The sequence below is a fragment of the Python bivittatus genome, unplaced genomic scaffold (assembly GCF_059951505.1).
Source record: "Python bivittatus isolate LINGU-HERP-01145 unplaced genomic scaffold, Pbiv_v1 ctg000370_np1212, whole genome shotgun sequence".
Taxonomy (NCBI): Eukaryota; Metazoa; Chordata; class Lepidosauria; order Squamata; family Pythonidae; genus Python; species Python bivittatus.
In genome coordinates, this window is record NW_028277062.1 from 2,488,459 (window position 1) to 2,508,420 (window position 19,962).

Genomic DNA, 19,962 nt, shown 5'->3' on the forward strand with positions numbered 1-19,962 from the left:
TGAAGAGAGCCCCCCCCCAGAGCTCGGGGTAGCAGGCCCTACATGCACCCCTGAGCCTCTGCCATGGGGGATCTCTTCCAACCTTGGCTGACTTCCATGCAGCTGCCCCCTTCTTCAAAGTGGTGCCCGTGAAGCGGGTCCTCCTCCAATCCTTGGAGACAGAACTTTCTCGTGGCTTCTTTGGGGAAGATGGAAACAAGGGTGACCTTGGGGGTCAAGGAAGGTTGGCGCCCCTCCAGGTCCATCTTCCCCAATGAGGCCACGAGAACGCTCTTCAGCTGCCAAGATCATTGGTGTTTCCATCTTAACCCCAGAAGCGACAAGGATGTTCCTTCTCCAAAGGGTTCAGAATGACCTATTTGGAATTCTCTCCGCATAGGCACCCAACACACCTTGTGGGTAGGCCCAAACCCACCCACTCTATGGCCTTCAAGAGGAAGGTGGGCTTCAACCCTATTTCTCCCTAGTCCAACCTTCCACATGTACCTAGAGGGGCGTTGCTCTGGATAATCAAGAGTGTGCGAACCCAGTGACGTGGGTCTTCATGCTCCAATGTGTCATGCAAACCCAGATCATTCGTTGATTCATTAGACCTGTGTTTCTCAACCTTGGCAACTTTAAGATGGTGGGCTTCAACTCCCAGAATTCCCCAGTCAGCCTTGCAAGGCTGGCTGGGGAATTCTGGGAGTTGAAGTCCACCATCTTAAAGTTGCCAAGGTTGAGAAACATTGCCGTACTGGCTGGGTTGATTCTGGACCAAATGGGTTGTGTCCTGCGGCCAGTGTCAATGCTGGTTTCCTGATCCATGGTTTGATGAACAGACCACAATGGCACACAAAACCCAGACTGATTGACCCCTGTGGTGCATTAAAGAGCTGCCATCTCTCCGTTTTGGGGAACAAGCTTGCCACTGGAGCCTCCCCCCCCTCCCTAAGCCCAAACCAAACAGGCCTTCAACAGGCCTTTGCCTGCTTCAACCTGGCGCCCTCCAGGTGGGTCAGGGCCCTGCTCTCTATCTTCAAGCCAAGCTGGCTGGGGACCCTAGGAAGCGCCAGCAGGGGGGGAGGGAAGTGGCTCCCGAGGCCCGCTGGGGTCGGGGAGGGGGTGCCTTTCCGACTCCGTCCGGGCGCCCTCCAGCGTCTTGCAGGCGGGACGCCGTCTCTCGCCCGCCGCGCCAGGAAAAGGCTGGCCGCGTTCCCGCGATCGCGAAGCCCGCTGTCCCGGCTTCGCCCAGTTCACAGACGAGGCGGACGCGGCTTCTCACGACCCCCTGGCCGCAGGGTTCACCCACGAACGCAGCCGCAGGGGCTTCCGCGGGCCGGGGCAGCGGGCGAAGGCTGCCTCGACGGCGTGCGCCCGGAGGCTCCCCTCCGAGGCCCGATTGCGCGCGGGGCCCCTGGAAGGAGCCCGGCAGGAAAGTCGGGGGGCGGGGGGGCCGCAGGTTGGCCGGGCTCGGAGGAGCCGGCATTTGCATAGCGACGAGGGGCGGGGCCAGAGGAGGGATAAAGCGGCCGCGGCTTCGCCCGCCGTCCTCTTTGCTTCGCGAGCATCCCGGCGCGCTCACCTTTGGCCCGGCGCTGCGGCGGAGGCGGCGGCTCCGGTCTTCTCGCCTGCGCCAGCCTCGCCGTCCGCCTCGCCTCGCCTCGCCTCGCCTCGCCTCGCCTCGCCTCGCCTCGCCTGCCTTCCTCGGGGGCCCGGAGCTCCGCGCCCCTGCCAGCCAGCCAGCCAGCCAAGCCAGCCCGCCCGCCAGGCTCTGCCCCCGGCACCGCCATGGCTGTCGAGAAGGAGAAGAAGAGCTGCGGGCAGGTCGTCCTGGAGTGGAAGGAGTTCGTCTGGAACCCGCGCACCCACCAGTTCATGGGGCGCACCGGCAGCAGCTGGGGTGAGGCTCGCGGCGGCGGCGGGGGCGCGGCGCGGCCCCCGCCCCTCCTCGCGGGGAATTCGGTGCCTGCGCCGCCCCGGGCTGCTTCGCTGCGGCGGCGGCGGCGGCGGCGGCAGGGGGAGCGCGCTCTTGCTGCGGGGCACAGCCGGCGGCCCGGGGGGGCCGAGGCCGCCCTCTTGGGGGAAGGGGGGCCTTTGCGGGGCGGAGGTTGGGACTCCCCCCGAGACTAGAGGAGGCTTATGCAACGGCGGGGGCTGGAGAGGCGGGGGGGAAGAGGTGCCCAGGAGCCGGTCCTTGGCAAGGGGTCTTCAGAGCTTGGGGAAGGGGGGGCAGAGCGAAAGGGTCCGTTGAGCGGCGGCGACGGTGGGGGCTTAAAGGAAGCTTCCTTTTCAGGGGTCTTCCATGGGGCGTTTTCACTGACGGCGGACGACCATTTGGGGTGCGCCGTCTTCCGAAGGGAGCGGATTCTCCCCAGCCCCCACCTCAAAATAATCCCAATTTCGACTGGGGGGAGAATCACAGCTCCGTCTGGACCGCGCCGAGCATACCGACGCGGCAGAAAGGGGGGAGCTTTCTCGCCCCACCTGTCCTAGCCTCTACCTGCCGGCCCGGCGAGACTCTGGCGCTGCTCCGGACGCGGCCAGGAGCCCCGGACGGCGCTTGCGGGGCCGGCCTGTGCCGCGGAGAAGGAAATGCTGGGAATTTGACCTTTGCGATGTTCTTGAAGATGAGTTAATGGAGGGGGGAGCCCGGGGCTTCAAAGAGCTGCCTATCTCTCCTTGATAAGCGGAGAGGTACGTGATTGTTGCACGAAAACACCATCGTAAATGCGCTGCAGGCCACGGAGGAGACTTCATTGCCCCCATTAAATGGGGAAGGGGGATTCAGCTGCATCTGACAGTCTTGAGGAAAATGCAGGGGCTACAGAAGGCCGGATTGAAGGAGGGGAGAAAGCCAGTCGGCTGGGGAGAATTAAACCAATTTTTGTGTGTGTGTGTGTTTTTTTAATGTATGCCGAACAGATAAAGGAAAAAGGGTGTGTGGGGGGGGCTGTTTTAGCAGTGTATCTTGTGGATGGGGGAATATACGTGCCCAGAAAACAGGGAACATTGGCTGTTAAGAGGGGGGAAAAGAATGGAATAAATATTGGAGGGCAGGTCTCTGTTTTTTAGTAAGCTGAGCAGAGTCTTCAAATATCTGAGGTGGGGCCATAGCTTCATATTATCATCCCTGGGGCAAGATGGCCAGGGTTTGGGGGCACAACATTTTGGGGAGAAGACCTCTTTTCTCTCTCCCACCCATCCCCCACCCCCATTTTTAACACAGAAAGGTGCCATTACCGCGGAGGCGATCGGGGCCTATGAAAAATAGGTCATGCTTCTCCTTCTGCTGAGGTGGCTTGGCTTCCAAGGCCCCCCTCCCCCATTGCTGCCCGATCTGTCCACAAGCTCCCTCCCAGTGCTGGAGCGGGGGGGGGGGGCTTGAGGTTGCTGCTCTTCCTCCTCCTCCCTCGCATCTCCAATATTAGTCTTCAAATGCAGGTTTTCACCTCTGAATTTAGACGTTTTTGAACATCTCAGACCCCTGCATACATCTCAGACCCCTGCATTTGGAGCCAGAATTGGCACCGGCATTTGCGTTTCCATCTCTATTTTAATCAGTGCCCCCACCTCTCCAGTTCCTGAGATATCTGTATGGTGCAGGCTGCTACTATATGCATCTTCCTCCTCCTTGCTCATCCTGGGGCTTCTCTAAGGGGAAGACCTGCAAATCCTTTGCCATCTTCCATGTTTCATTTTGACAGTCTCCTTTCTCCCCAGGACCCTTCTAGGAAGGGAGCCATGTTAGCAAAAAAAAAAAAAAAAATCAGAATCTGGAAGCTTCTGCCTTTTAATAACATCTCTTCCTTGGGAAAGACGCTACCAGGCCCCTGATCTTTGCGAGCTGAGGGTTACCGTGCAATAAATTGGGAACGGGGTGGGATGAATTGGCAGCAACAATTCCAGCTGGGTTTGTAAAAGGGGATGGGTGAGATTGAAAGAAATGTGGGGGGGGGATTGGGGGGGAGGGCTTCTAGGTAGGGGACAGCTCTCCTGAATGTGGCGTGAAGCTTGTCTTCTGACAGATTGGCCTCTGAAAAAAGCTGCTGTGTTAGCTGCTTCTCTGCATTTCTTTATTTCTCTCCTGAGTATCCAGTCCGATCTCCTTTCTCCTTCCCTCCCCACTAATTTGACCCCTTCCAACCTGATGCAGCCACCTTTGCAAATGCTCTCGCAGTCCTCCCCATCAAGTGCTTATTAAAAAAAGTGCTGCATTGTTCTTAGACTTTTCAACCCTGGGGGGGGGGGGATGTTGATTTTGAAGCTGAGCTGTCCCTCTTCCAGTTCCCTTGAAAACAAGGTGTGCTTTTCTCTTAATCCCCCTACTCTCTCTATCCCCCCCCCCACAAAATCTCCCTGGTTTAGGGTTTGCTTTGCAGCCAGTTAAACAGAAGGTCTGAGTTTCTCAACCCAGCAAGCAAGACTGAACTAGGGACTTTGGTGGTGGGAACGCAGCTGGTGTTAAAACCACCTTGTTCTGCTTGGCCTGGGTGACTCCGGGGCAGGGTCCTCGCGTGTGTAACATCTGTTGCTTGGCGTGGTTTTTATTCTTGCCGCCTTGCAATGGGCAGTTTACAAATATTGCAATAAATAGTACCAGCTCATTGTGCTGAGCCAGAAGGTGGCTCTTCTTGAGCTGGGCACGGCACCCAAAGGTTGTCCCAAGCTGGCTTCTGCCTCTTCTGGGAACTCTGATTTTACATGATTATGCCCTTCTGGATGTTCTGTGTAAGGGGGCGAGATTGGCTAAGGATTCTTCCCGGCAGAGAGCTTCTACACCCCCCAGCCATTGCAGTCTCTGGATGGATGGAAATGGCGCAGGGTGGGGGGGAAGAACAGGGATGGGGAGCGGAAGAGACCAGGTTCATTCTCCACTTGGCGAGGTGGGGGGGCAATTCTGTTTCCTTTGGTTCTGCAGAGAAAGACGGGGAGATCGTGCACACTGGAAGGGGGGGAGCTGGCGCAGGCTTGGCCCGCTTTTCTGCAGCTGGCAGAGAGACCTGCTTGGAGAAGGAGAAGGCCTGGCCTGGAACTGGAGAACTTTGGATGGAGGGGAACCATTATTTATTTATTGTTTAGTCTACTTGTATAGCCGCCCCTCTCAACGAGGGACTCTGGGCGGCAAAGGAAGTTAAACGTAAGGGCGCCAGGATGCCAGCGGGGCTTGGAGAGCCAAACCCGGTTTCTCCAAGGGGTGGATGTACAAGTGCCCGGCTTCTCAGAGGGCCCACGGAGATGCAGTTCCAGAGCTATGCTGTGCTGTGCTGAGTGTTGCATCGCATCACATCACGGGGGCTGCCCACCCTGCTGGTGTTCGGGTGCGTATCCGGGGGATGGAGGGAGAGGAACAGGGGGGCTTGCGAAGGACAGAGCAGCGTTTGCCTCCCAATTTGGCTCAGCCACGCGGCCTTGAAAGGCCAAGGCTTATGGGCTTACGATGCATGTGGGAATGTGTTCTGTGGGTGCACTTCCAGGTGGGTTTGGGGCCTTGGTGTCCAGTTCATTTGTGCTCTCTTGAAAAGCGAACAAGATTTCCTGGAGTTTACATCTCGGCCGAAAGACGGGTCAGCTGCAGCCATCTGCAAGGAATTGGGTATTATTTAACCCCGAGAGGTTAGAGTTCACAGGAAGAGACAGAGATTATCCCAGGTTTACTCTTTGTTCTGACTTGCTGGCCGATTAGTTTGGATTATGGTTAGGCATTGTGCAATTCAAATATATCATCAGTGTATCATTGTTTTTGTAACACGTATCAAAACTCTTAATGGATGGTTTTGTAGTTGTCTGTCCTATATTAAATTCTGGTTTTGCAGCTTGAACCTTTAAGACCTGGCTTAGGTATCTCTGTAGCCACAGATTCTTACTGAGGGTGGAGTTTGTGTCTAGTTGCTTCCTCTTGGCCTCAGTCTTCTCTTCTGCAAAATGGGAATAACCCCTAGTTCAGGGACTGTATTAAACAGAAAGATTTGCTGACATGAATTCAGAGTCATTTCTCTGTTAGCCAATTCCATTTTGTTTTCCTTTTACAAGTGACGTGGGCAGGGAAAAGCTTGTGTTAACCCTTAGTAATTGTAGAGACTAGCTCTAGCCTAAGATTTAAAATTGAAGACGCCCCACTCCTAAATCAGATTGTGGGTTTCAGGGAATTTAAGAGGTATATTTTTAAAAAGAGCTCGTAAAACAATCTGTTAAATGCCACGATGGAAAGAAATTTTCCAAGACTTGACATTGTTTTCATAGTATTTTTCTTTGTTCTCCATTTTGAATCTTTTACGATGAAGATTTATGGTGCTGATTAATTGAGTGGTTTTAAAATTCTGCCCTAACTCACCCTACATTTTACAAGGGCTTTCAACTGATTGATTTTTTTTTTCATGATTCATTTTCTGCACATCACTGTTTGATTAAAATTTAAATAAATGTACTGGGTGTAGCTTTGCTAAATTCCTTTTATTCTGTTGGGTCAGCACAAGAAGAAATTATTTTGTGGAAGAAAACCTGAGCTGCATTAAGAAGGGACAGTATCTGAATCTCAGTGCCAGAGGTGCTAATAAACAAATCAAGCAAAATCAAAACTCTTGGAAAGAAATATTTATACTTCTTTTTGATCTTAGCAGCTAATACTAGAAGCAGGCCTGGTGCCAGAGAAACCTGTAGTAAACACCTGTTCTGCCCTTTGCTTAGGCGTGTATGAGGGAGAACATATTTGTGCTCTGCAAGCCAGCTGTTGCCCAGCCTGGTGCCCTCCAGATGTGTTGGATCTCAAGTGAAATCGCTTGTGGGAAACCGCATCCTGGGTGGGTAGGAGAAAGAAGTAGTGCATTGACGCTTACTCCTTGGACAACGTGCAAGGATAAGGACTTTGGGACGATATTATGGATACTCTTACGGTGGATGAATATATCCCTTTGCAACGTGGGAGGAAGCTGTGCCTAGAATTTAAGATTAATGGACGTTCAAGAGTTCACTCTTTGTGCGGGAGAGCTTCTCCAACTCTTCCACGGCAACTTGACGTGGGACATCTTTATTTCTCAAAAGCAGAGGGACGCGCTCTTCTAGACTGGGGGATGTCCTGCAATGACCGTATCCAAAAGGGAAGTGAATAGAGCTGAGAGAAAAGCTGCGTTTGCTTTCATGTCATTTATGTGTTACAATCCAATGTAACTGATAGGCTTATTCACCAGTCATGGATTGAATGATCTCCTTCACTATCAGCTGGGCTCGATTCTGCCTTTGCCCAGCTCCAAATTCTGATGATCTCTCAAGGACCGTGGGCCCTGCCTTGGTGCTTTTGAGGCGTATTGAGGGTGCAACATCCAGAATTCCCAACAGCTGTGACAACTGGGGAATTTGGGGACATGCAGACCTGACACATCTGGGGAGCAGGAGATTCAGGAAGACTGCCTAGATGTGGGATGTTGCTGGAGAACCTGAGAAATGTGTCCCTTCCTTCCTTCCTTCCTTCCTTCCTTCCTTCCTTCCTTCCTTCCTTCCTTCCTTCCTTCCTTCCTTCCTTCCTTCCTTCCTTCCTTCCTTCTCCCTGCAGTGCCAATCAGACCCGCACCGCAGAGATGCCTCAAATAAGATTTGTGGGTGGCTGTTCAGCTTGCTCTGTTTAATTTCCTGCCCCTGAAGGAGATGCTGCTCTAGATGGGAGCTCTTCCCATCTGCCAAGGACCCGGGGTTAGCTAGATGCGGTGCGTTGGGCGCGCTCATGTTTCCTTGTTTCCAATCATCTAATTAAATTGGCATGGCGCCTTGAGGTTGAGCAAGGCGTGCCCGAGGGTGCGTTGGAGCAGAGGCGGGCAGGTAGAGGAGGATGAAGGAACCCGGTGGGGGGAGGCTCTCTGCCAGCAGGAGACCAAAGGTTGGGCTTTCTTGGAGGGGGTCTCATCTGTGGATATGAACCCAGAGCTGATAGAAGAAGGAATCCAAGTGGGCGGATTTGATAGGGGAGAGCTGATGCTGGTATAGATCAGTGTTTTTATGCTGGCTGGGGGATTCTGGGAGTTGACGTCCACACATCTTCAAGTTGCTGTGTTTGAAAACGCTGGTGTAGACATTGGTTACTTAAATGTTTAAGTCTGTGCAAATAAAAATAATATGGAGAATCGTGCTTCTTAAATGCTTCACTAATCTGGCCTCCTGTCCCCCGCAACTCCGCAGCTCTTATCCTGCTCTTCTACTTGGTCTTCTACGGCTTTCTGACGGCTCTTTTCACGCTCACCATGTGGGTACTGCTGCAAACCGTGGATCCGTTCATCCCCAAGTATCAAGACCGCCTCTCTGTCCCAGGTAAGGCCGCGCCGCAGTTTCCTTCATTCCCCGGCCTGTGCAGGAGAAATGCCCCGTTTTCCATAAACTCCCTTCTGTACAGCAATGCTTCAGCAGGTGGTTGTGAAACACTTGGCCAGATGTTTGGCACTGCCACTCCCCGAATTTGCATTGATTGGCTGTGCCGCTGGGTCCTCTGGAGTGGCCCTCAAGTCAAAGGCTGTGCTAAGCCCTGGACATAAGCTGGCTGGGGCTTATGGGTTATGGTTGAGGAAGGTGCTCTGACCTCCACGTGGGCAGCACTCGTGCCAGCTTTGACCTTCTGGGAGATGTTGAAGGAACCCTTTGAGGGGGCACCGAGTTGGGGAAGATGCATCCTTCAAACCCCTGAATGGTGATCTAATTCTGATTCTGGAGCAGGTGAATGGGGTGGTGGGGAGAGTTGGGGATATTGTCTACCTTGCTTTCTCTTGTCCCCAAACTGCGTTAAGCCGCAGACCAGAATCGATGGGCTCCGTGCAGCCCTGAGCCACCCACTCCCCGGGGCTGCCCCACAGAAATTAGGGGGCCAAATGGGCACCACTTGGCCCCTTTGGATGTGTGTGTGAGAAATAGAGTTATGGGGTGGAAGGGGACAGTGCTAGGGGAGGGAGCGTCAGCTAAGGCAGGCAGGAAGACTGAACTGATGTGGACGGCGATGCGCAGACCAGTTTGCGTTCGCTGCTCTGTCGCCGTTAACATTTTTTCTTTTGCGTTAACTCCAGGCATGATGATTCGGCCCAAGACAGAAGCGCTGGACATCACCTACAACTTAACCGATACTGAGTCTTGGGACAATTATGTGAAGATGCTCAACAACTTTTTGGAAGGTAGGGGATGGAAGAAGGCCAACCCTTTCTCCCAGTTTCTTCTTTCAAAGGACGTTTGTTGAGCATGATCACCTGTTGGGCAAAGGAGTGTGTCACTTGGCTTCCACCCTAGCCCAGTTTTTCCATGCCTCTCTAATGCCCTTGCAGCCTTGCCCATGCCAAGCTACTCCCATAATCCTGCCTAGAAAAATACTTGGATGGAGTCAACACAAGGGCATCTTGACCTCTGTGCACAGTTCGCCCTCGGGGGCAGGTAACAACGAGTGCAGTGTGTTAACCACGGGAACTCCCTGCCGCATGAAACTCAAGTGACATACTTTCCACTGCGTGTGGGCATCTCCCCTCACATACCCAGTGTTTGTGCTAGACAATGGACCTTGTAAAGAGGCAGAGCTATAATATCATTTCCAAACAGTGGGAGGCTGTTTCAGCTGTAGGCGTCTGTGAAATTTGCAATATGAAAATAACCTCTTCCCTTCCTGGGATCTTTGCCGTGAAAGGATTACAGCAATATTCCTGGAGTTGTTGTTGGTTCTAAGGAGTAAACACTATGTCATATGTTTTTAAAGCCATGTTTGACCCATGCTTTCATATGCATTCAAACCATCGGCACACGTTTCAACATTGGCTGTTGAGATTATTTCTTCAAAGCTGATCACTCGGGTGAATGCGAACCACAGTGTCTAAATTAAATTCCAGACCACAACAAAAACACTCTCAATTTCATTAAATTAAATGAGCTTGTTTGATCTCTAGCACCATAGCACCTCTTAAAATTCTGCATTTATTCATGTGAACCACACAGGGAAGCTGTAATCCTTTGAAATTGTTCTCATCAGGCTTCATTATCTGTTAGCTGGAGGAGGCATAGTTACGGGGGGGGGGGCATGGATTGCCATTAAACTGCTCACGTTTGTCCAGAACCAGCATCTTCCTGGAAGCCAAATGCTTATGATCCTTAAACCAATAATTTAGGAAACACTGTCCTGTTCAGGACAGAGTCTACCAACCAGTTCTCTTCTGCCTTCTCTTACCAGTGCAAGTATGTGGCTGGGGAGATTTCGTTTTCAAATATTTTGGAGTTCTAGACCGACGGTCTCGGCCGGCACCTTCCGGACATGTCAGATTGAAGGTTCTGTTGGCTGGCAATTTAGGAGCCAAACGTACCTGGAGATCGTCAAACTGAGGGAGTTTGTTTGAAAAATAGTTTGCAAATCTCTGGGGACAGCCATCAGTTTGGGGTGGGAGTTCCTCTCCAGCCAAGCCCGCTTTGAGGAGTTTTTGATGTAGGAGTATATAAATGAAAGTCTCGGGGGGTTCTCTGGGGCTCACAGCTCCTGGTTGAGGAGCAGGTGGCAGGTTTGACCAAGAGGGCCTTTGCACAGCTCCACCTTGTGCACCAATCGTGACCTTTCCTGGACTAGCAGCATTACTCACTGTCACCCGTGCCTGAGTCATCTCTTGGCTGGACTGTTACAATCTGCTGTATATGAAGCTGCACTTGAAGAGTGTTCAGAAACCACCACAACTGGTCCAGAAGCTGGTCAAGATGGGTGCACCTTCAAGCACCTAGCTAACACCTCTGCCCCAGGGTCTGACTTGGTTGCCCATTGGCTTAAGGGTGCTGGTTGTCATCTTTGAAGTCCACCGTAGTTGAGGCCTGGGTACCCGCAGAACCACCTTCTCCCTGTAGGTCCAGTAGGGTAGACGCACTATGTGGCCCCTTAAGGAGAGAGTGTCATCTTCAGGGGCCCCGTAAGTGCCTTTTCAGTCTCATACACCCTCTCCAACCAGCCCCTTCTCTTTTAGGAAGCTGGTGAAAACTTGCTTGTTCCACCAAACCAGGAAAGGTGGAATGTTGTATTTGCCTCTCAGCCATAAGATTGGGTTTCCCTTGATTTTTGTTCTTTTAATTTGTGGCTCCTGGTTCCAGAGGAATGCTTCTAATGGTTGTTTTTAATGCACTGTATGATTTTAGTCCGAATTATGTGGAAGGAAGGAAGGAAGGAAGGAAGGAAGGAAGGAAGGAAGGAAGGAAGGAGAAGGAGAAGGAGAAGGAGAAGGAGAAGGAGGAGAAGGAGAAGGAGAAGGAGAAGGAGAAGGAGAAGGAGAAGGAGAAGGAGAAGGAGAAGGAGAAGGAGAAGGAGAAGGAGAAGGAGAAGGAGAAGGAAGGAAGGAAGGAGGGAGATGGGAATGTGAAGAGGGAAGGAAGGTAGGAAAGAAGGAAAGGAAGGAAATGGGAATGTGAGGAAGGAAGGAAGGAAGGAAGGAAGGAAGGAAGGAAGGAAGGAAGGAAGGAAGGAAGGAAGGAAGGAGATGGGAATGTGAAGAGGGAAGGAAGGTAGGAAAGAAGGAAAGGAAGGAAATGGGAATGTGAGGTAGGAAGGAAGGAAGGAAGGAAGGAAGGAAGGAAGGAAGGAAGGAAGGAAGGAAGGAGGGAATGTGAAGAGGGAAGGAAGGTAGGAAAGAAGGAAAGGAAGGAAATGGGAATGTGAGGGAGGAAGGAAGGGAGGGAGGGAGGGAGGGAGGGAGGGAGATGGGAATGAGAAGGAGGGAGGGAGGAAGAAGGAAGGGAATGAGAGAATGAGGGAGGGAGATGGAAATGTGAGGGAAGGAGGGAGGAGGAGGGAGGGAGGGAGGGAGGACTGCTGTAGAGAAAGGAAAACTTTTATATGGCCACCCCACTTTAGCGACTCTGGGCAGCTAGCAAAGCTGAATCTCAGTAAAACAACCGAGAACAGTAATAAATATGCAGATAGCAGTGGCTGGGGACAGGCACGGTCCCAGCAGTAACAATCAGGTGAGGTTCGCTGGGACGTGGCTCAGCCCAGGGTGTGAGCCTGGCAGTGGAACCATTTGCAAGCCATGGTTCGTGGCTTAGTGATCGCCCCTACCCTAACCCTAACCCAACCACCGTAAGAGCAACCTGTGGAGCAGCATCACGCGTTTGCTGAGGGGCGGGTTGACCCTTTGAAGCGGACATCCGAGGGGCTCTTGTCACCGACTCTCCGCTTCCCCCGGTCTTCTCTCCTGGCAGCCTACAACGATTCCCGACAAGCCGCCATGAACGAGAATTGCCAGCCTGGGCGTTACAACGAGCAGCTCGACAACGGCGTGCTGAACTACCCCAAGCGGGCCTGCCAGTTCAACCGCACCATGCTGAGGGACTGCTCGGGGTTGAACGAGTCCACCTACGGCTATCAGGAAGGACGGCCTTGCATCCTGGTCAAAATGAACCGGGTCGGTTGCTGGAGGCGGGGAGGGCGTCCCCGGGTGGGGGGCTCTGGGAGGGAAGAATCAAGAGCTTGCATTGAAATGGGGTTGCTTTTATTGTCGTTTGTGTGTGTGGCATCCTGACTCACCCCGACTCTTCCTTCAGCAGCGCTTTGGGGCTGAAAAGGTAGACGTCTGGGACGCTGAGGCTAAGAAGCCGGTCAGAGGTCCTAAATCAGTGTTTCTCAACCTTGGCCCCTTGAAGATGGGCGGACTTCAGCTCCCAGAATTCCCCAGCCAGCCATGCTGGCTGGGGAATTCTGGGAGTTGAAGTCCGCCCATCTTCAAGGGGCCAAGGTTGAGAAACGCTGTCCTAAATTTTTCTCTCTCCCATCTTGTCTCTGCAGGTGATCAACTTCTACGCAGGCGCCAACCAGCCCATGAACATTTCTTGCGTGGCCAAGGTAAGAAAGCCCTCCCCCCACTCCCCCCCGCCTCTCTGTCTTCTCCATCTCTTGTTTGTTCTTGGTGTTCACACATTTTATCTACACCCCTCTCCCGGTCCTTCGGAAACAAATATTCTGTGCTGACAGAGAGTGAAGTCCACGGAGGAGGTAAGGGCCTCTATTGTCACCGTGCTTGAGGGTAAAATAGCCGATAACCCACAAAGTAGTTGGCAAACTTGCTTTTGGACGATAATAGAGTCTGCCTGGCTTCAGGAGGCAATGATAGAGCCCAGTTCTCCAGTTCGCCCCCGGCCCCTTCTTCTGCTCTGCACCCCGGACTTCTGTTCCTGTTTGCCTCCTGCCAACCCCTTCTTCTCTTCCTTCCTTTCGGGAGATGGAGCCAGTCCTGAGAGTGGTGTTGTAAAAACCTTTGACACCAGGCCCTCCCCAGCAACAGATATTTCAGAAATATCTTGGGTGGGGCTAGGAAGTAGGGCCTCCTAGCCAGGTTTAGAAAAACAAACCTGGATAAGAAGGGGGGGAAACCCCTCTGTTCAAGAACACTTTGCAGCTTTGTGCCAAAATGTGGTTTCAGCTTTGACACGAAGCTGGGGAAACTTGGTTGAATCCCTAAAGGACTTTAACATCCTTCACAGGACCCATACCTGCCAGAATGCTTGCTTTCGCTTTAAAAACAAAATCCGATCGCTTCTCCCGCTTGATATTCTAGCAGGCACCGGGAGAAACTGGGGTGCTAGTGTTCCCCCACCTTGGCCCCTGTTAACGTTTCCCCGATGTCCGTCCCAGTCTTTTCCCGTAGCATCCCATCCCTTGTGTTTCAAGGGGAGCTCATCCTGTGCGGTGCATACTTGGGGTAGAAAAAATTGAACCCCTGCTTCCGAGGACTGTTGAAACAGGTGCCCCCAGGAAAATATGGGCAAAAGCTGGGCAATGCTTTCCCTTTGACTCTGTTCTGAAGCAGACTCTCCTGCTCCTCTCCTTCCAAGGAACGGGGATTCTGCTTGCCATCCCATGCCCAGCCACAGATTTTCACAGCTTTGAATGCACACGCGGGCTTCCTTTGCGCCTTCCAAAGACTAGGATCTTGATCTTTTGCTGAACGTCCAAAAGATTCCACCCGGTCTCTAACTTTGGACGGCACGATCCCACGCGTCGGATCTATTCGTTTCTCTTCTTTATTAACTGATTCCTTTGTTTACTAATCTATTCATCCATTGCTGTCACCTACACCCTCCGCCTCTTCATTTGCACGTTTGCACCAATCTGTCCTTCCTTCTCCATTTCCACCATCAGATGAAGGAAAGACCTGAAGAGGAAATTCTTGTAAGAACCGAGGGGGGCGGGGGCGGGGGGGCTTCATCTCGGGGCGCAATGGAAGATTTGGAAAGCAGGGTTGGGAGGGGAGGCGAGCTTTGGAAGATGCCAGCCTGGGAGAAAGTGTAAGGCTAATAGCAATCTTGGCTTGTTGGATTACGTGGCAGTAACTGAAGATGCGATGTATCTGTATGGATCGGGGAGGGGGAAAAGTTCAGGCTATCGTTTGACGCCCCTTTTTCCCTTGCCAGAAAGAGGAGGATGCACCGAAGCTGGGAGAGATCGCAATGTTTCCCGCTAATGGCAACATCGATCTAATGTACTTCCCTTACTATGGCAAAAAAGTTCACGTGAGTATCGATTCTTGGCAAGGTGCCTGCTGGGAAATTCCCAGGTTTCTGCTCCATCCCTGGGACTTTGTGCACAGAGATGTTTTTTCGCCTGTTCCTTTTCCTCTCCTCCTTTTCAACCCAGTTGTTAATTCGTCGGTGCCACTTTGGGTGATTAAAAAAAATCTGGAGAAAGAAATTGGATTTTTTTTTTCTTCTAGCGTTTTCCCCACAGCTGCAAGGTCTGCTTTTTTTTCCGGATCAACCGAATGTTGATCCATTGGTGGCGACAGGAATTGACCAACCGGCTTGTTGCCCGAGCCTGACATTGTGGGTTAGAGGGAATGACTGGCCGGCTTTCATCCCTAAAGTGGGATTCAAAGTCACCGTCTCCTGCTTTCTAGCCTGGAGCTTTAACCACTAGACCAGTGTTTCTCAACCTTGGCCGCTTGAAGCTGGCTGGGGAATTCGGGGAGTTGAAGTCCACCCATCTTCAAGCGGCCAAGGTTGAGAAACACTGCGCGAGACCAAACTGGCTCTCTAGAGAAAGAGATTGGATGAGGCACCAGCTTGGTCAAAAGGTTTTGAGTGGACGGAGAGAAGGGCTGTTTCCAATCTTGTTAACATCAAAACTCCTTCAGAGGCACGAAACCATCCTCTTGAGCGTCCCAGGGCCAACCTAGGCATCGTTCAAGTGAACGCGTCAACCCAGGGTAAGGGATGGGTGCAGGACAAAGTTTCATGCAGAGAAGAAGAAAAACCCTAAGCCTTGAAGTCCTTGCTTCTAAATGTGCAAAGGAAACAAGAAGAATGTGTGTTTTCAAAGGCCTCTAGACCTTCTGTACATACGGTAGACTTTTTGGAGCCTCTCGGTGAATAGCAAAAGCAGTGAAGGGCGGTCTGTGCGTGGCAACGTCTCCACGATTGGTGGGGTCTTTGTGAGGTTGAGCTGAACCTAGTTTCCTCTTCTTCCTCTCCTCTCCTCCCTGCATCTCAGGTGAACTACACGCAGCCTGTGGTGGCCGTCAAGTTTCTGAACCTCACCTTCAACTATGACCACCACGTAGAGTGCAAGATGAACGCCGCCAACATCGCTGCGAATGACGAGCGGGACAAGTTCGCCGGGCGCGTGGCTTTCAAAATCCGGGTCAACAAAGACTGAGGCCTGCGTTGTCCCTCCTCCTCCATCTCCTGGACCCTCCACCCTCCGAACCGGATCCTTCCCGGTGGCTCTTTGCAACCCAACAGAGAGCTCAGAACAACTGCCAGGTCGAGGCTGACGGACCCGGGGGGTGATGGATTTGGGGGCTCCCTTGGCCTCTGCTGCTCATCTGTCTCACTAACCTTTGCCGTTAGACAATCCCACCTCCCTTGACCCTACACGTACAGCTTTGCTCCCACCTGTCCATCCGTTTTCTCCATAGCGTCCCCATTACCTGGAGACCCCTGGATTGGTTCTAACCTCACAGCTGTGTATTGCAAGGGGAAGCTCAGAGTTTAGGCCCCTCCCCGCCCTCCCCGGAGATGTTTCCTAATATAATAATAAATGTATATAGATATTTTTTTATATATATATAAAAGTATATATTAAAAATTAAGGTACCACGGAATCTCTGTATTTTCCTGCTCTGCCTGCACGGATGGTGGCTTTCGGTCTACCCCAGGCTGAAGGGGGGGTAGGCAGGTTAACTGGTTGGGGGGCATCTTGTATGCCTTGCCCCAAGCTTGTGCCCATCGTGGCATGGAAGGCACCCTGTGCGTTGATGGGGATGGCCCCCTCCTCTGAGAGTCGGCCCCACTGACCACAGTAGGACGCACGTCTGGGTAGACGCTGCCCAGTTTACGTAGCCCTAAATTGGCCAGTTTGACTCACTGGGCGAAGGTGCAGGGTGATGAGGATGATTCTTCTTGTCCACTCAAGAAGCAAAATGGCAGGAAGCTGGCTTGGCCTAAAATCCAAAACGGAGGGCAAAGAGTGACAAATGGCTGGGGGAACCCAAAGGGGTCTCTTTTCTTCCTTGGCTCCCACACAGCAACGGCTTGTCAAAGCAGCGGCTTGTGGGCACGGCAGACGTGTATGGTGGCCCCGGCGTGGTCTCCTTGCAAAAATAAATTGCCATGGCGTCTGTCAATGCGGTTTGTTGGTCTTAATTTCTAACCTCGCATTATCGCTTTCCCTTTTTTTCTACCTAGGACCTACGCAGAAGGTTTGTTCATTAGTGTACAGCTGTTTTAATCTGTTGTAATAGTGGCACCTTACACTAAGATAATATAAATGAAACCATTGTTTCCACCATAACCACGGGGGGAATTGTTGACTGAACTAATGATAATCTCTTTTTAGCCAACGCTGATTAATTGTTGGAGATCTTCGGTTTCTCTAGATGCTTCTCCGCAAGATCTGCTCTCTACTTTATATTTGTTGAGCAAAAGAACATGTGTTTGGGGGGGGGGGGAAAGCAATGGAAGTTTTTAAGCTTTCTTTGCTTTTTATTTTTATTGTAATATTAAATTTCGTCCCTTTACAGTTTAAGGGTGCACCTTTGAAGAACTTGTATGTATGAATGGCAGCCATAACTTAAAACTCCTCAGCTTTTTAACTTTCTTGATTTTTGTTTCTGGTTTTGGTTTTTATTTGCAGAATTATTTAATTGCCTGTATCAGATTTACTGTGAAAGAAGAGAAATAAAACTTAAAAATTCAACTTCCAAATAATGTTGTTGTGTTTTTTAGTGCCTAAACTTGTGCAGGGGAACACTAACGGTATCTTGTGGAACCCCAGTTCTAACGAAATGCAAAATAGAATATACATTAATAATCTTGATTTTATGGAAGCATTCAGACATTCTAGCTGAAGCGGAGAGACACAGAGAGCTTGTGATCCTGGCTAAAACACTGTTATAGCCTGAGCTTATCATGACTTCTAAGTCTCTGGTACACAATTTTCACGGCAATTACTAACAATGGCAGATGTGAAAAATCTCTGGCCACCCCAGATGTTGGATGACCATTTCCAGCATCTGCCCCCACTGGCCAAGTTGGCTGAGGGTCCTAGAAGTTTCAGCAGCACCTGGAGGGTCACAGGACCCTCATACTTCCCCCCCCTTTTGCAACAAGGTGCCCTCCATCGGCATGGTCAGGTTTATCCATGCGATATCCACATTGCTGATGCTTGCTGTAGAGGCTGTGGGATTTGCCAGTTTTTCTTCATTTAAACCCGTTTTTCTCAACCTCAGCAACTTTAAGATGTGTGGACTTCAACTCCCAGAATTCCCCAGCCAGCTTTGCTGGCTGGGGAATTCTGGGAGCTGAAGTCCACACATCTTAAAGTTGCTGAGGTTGAGAAAAACGGGTTTAAACCATCAGAAGTGACCTGTAGCCATTTGAGAGAAGTAGCATTTTTAGACTCTGGGCTGCCATTTTGAATCCCCCCCCCAGAGGGAACTTTTTCTAACAGGAGGCTCAGTTCAGTTGTGATGTTTTTAAAGATATAATCGAATTTTTCTGTTTAATGCAGTCAGGCAAAGCAGACCTCCTCTGCCAACTGCCAGGAAGAAGAAGAGCCTCTCCAAATTTTGCAAGGGTATAAAGCTGCTGTGCCCGGGGGTGGGGGGAGTTTATGGAGATGCGTTGGCAGCGCTGCTCTGCTCCTTGGGGAGCCAGACTTCATGAATAGTTTTCATTAAAAGCTTGCAAGAGCCCCCCCCACCCCTTTCCCGCCCTGGTTTTTCTGCTGAGCCTGATCAGGAAAGCAGGCTGGGCGGTGGGGGGGCACTGGGGGAAGGAAGCACTCGGAGGTTTTAAAAGGCAGATGCCCTCTTCTCACAGGCCTAGGGTGAGTGCAACAGTCGTGCATGCCTGGAAACCCTGCCCTTGTCTGCTTTCCACTGAGACGAGGGCAACCGATGCGGGTTTTGTTCACTTTGTGCCACCATTTTGGTGGTGTGCCATTTTCATTTTGTACCTTCGTTTTGCACCACCGGGGCATAGGCTGCCTCATTTCCCAGAGACCGCCCCATGTTTGCCAATTTTAGCCTTAGGATCCACCACACAAATTGGTGGTTCTTCCCCCCCCCCCCCCCGACCCTCTGCAACTTTATTCATTTGTCTGGATTGATTTGATTGTGGGGGCAACTGACTGGGTGGCTCAGAAAGTAAAGGACAGCAACTGAGAAGGCAATTCGAATAGCGACACATCCGCTGAAAAAAGAGGGACAACCGGGGGGGGGGAGTGTCCATTCACCCCACCCCAAGTCTTTGGAGAAAGGCCACGTTTACAAGGCCTTCCAAGAACATCATCAACTCCAATGCAAAGTTGGATATTCTGCCTGTTTTCCTGTAGTTCTTTCTCATGCCCAGGCAGTGCATGCAAGCCCTTGGGTCATTTCATTTCATTTCATTTCATTTCATTTCATTATTTCTTTCATTGTTTAAGGCTTGGCAGTGAATGCATCTTCTTCTGTCGCATCCTGCAACTGCATGCAAGGCAGAGGAACAGCTGGAGCCATCCCGAAGGGCCGGCGGGCAGAGGCAGGGCCTAGCAGATGCCTTTTGCCCCGGCTGTCCCAAGGTAGACTGTCCCGGGACCTGGGAGCGCCGCTGCAGCGTTCCGCGCAATTAGCGGGAGTCCAAGGAGCCGCTTCGGGCTGACGCGCGCCGTCCTCTTCTCGGCGCCTCGCCGGCCGGGCTGCGCTCTCCTAACGGCGAAGGTGGCTGCACGAACCGTGCCTGGATTCCCCCGTCCAGCGGCCGAGGCTCTGGGGCTCCTGGGCAAGCTCCGCCCCACCGGGACCCTCCCCGGGGATCTCTGAAGGCCTCCCAGCAAAGGGCACCCTTCAGGGACCCCCGACGAGGAGAAGCGCTCCTTCTTTCCTTCCTTCCTTCCTTCCTTCCGTCGGTCCCGACCGCGCTCCCTTTGGCTTGAGCGGGGCTGCGGGCACGGCGGCCCTGCAGCTGGCAAACGGCGTTTAATTATGGCCGGGCTATTAGTTACCCGGCGACAGCGATCTCTTCGCTGAATAATTGATTGATCGGAAGCCCTGCTCCGCGCCGGCTCGAAGATCCGGCATCCGCGCGTGGACGCGAGGCGGGTGGCTGCCAAAAGGGCGTGGGAAGGGGGCCCTGTGCTCAGGCGAAATCTCCCCCCCCCCCCGCCCTTGCTGTAACAACTGTAGGACAGTCCACACACCGGCGTCTCTGCCCAACTTCTGCAAAAGAAATCTCAGGATGGGGACTAGGTGGCGTCGTTCTTGGGGCGGTGAGTTTTATTTTTAGAGGTGCCTTGCTTTGAGGGAGGGGGTGAGCTTGTGGGTGCGTGGGCGTGCTCAAGACCTGGAAAGTAATGCCCACGTATTCAAGAGCGCTGCAAACCCGGCTGGAAGCAGGGAGTGCCACCGATCCGGCGTCCCTGTATCTGCGGACTGCAAGGGGTGGGTTCACCAGCTCCAGGTTTTGGCTGCTGTTCAAGGTAGCAAATGCTGGGGGGGGGAGGACGGGGGGGGGAGATGCAGAGCC

General features: G+C 52.2%; 1 protein-coding gene across 1 annotated transcript; it reads left to right on the plus strand.

Moving 5' to 3' along the window:
• Nucleotides 1-1,558: 1,558 nt before the first annotated feature.
• ATP1B2 (ATPase Na+/K+ transporting subunit beta 2) lies at nucleotides 1,559-17,154 on the plus strand. The gene is made up of 7 exons (XM_088142336.1): nucleotides 1,559-1,882; nucleotides 8,149-8,277; nucleotides 9,021-9,125; nucleotides 12,163-12,365; nucleotides 12,746-12,802; nucleotides 14,371-14,469; nucleotides 15,446-17,154. Exons 1-7 carry the CDS (start codon nucleotides 1,771-1,773, stop codon nucleotides 15,608-15,610), a joined length of 870 nt encoding a protein of 289 aa, XP_087998462.1. The 5' UTR covers nucleotides 1,559-1,770; the 3' UTR covers nucleotides 15,611-17,154.
• The last annotated feature ends 2,808 nt before the right edge of the window (nucleotides 17,155-19,962 follow it).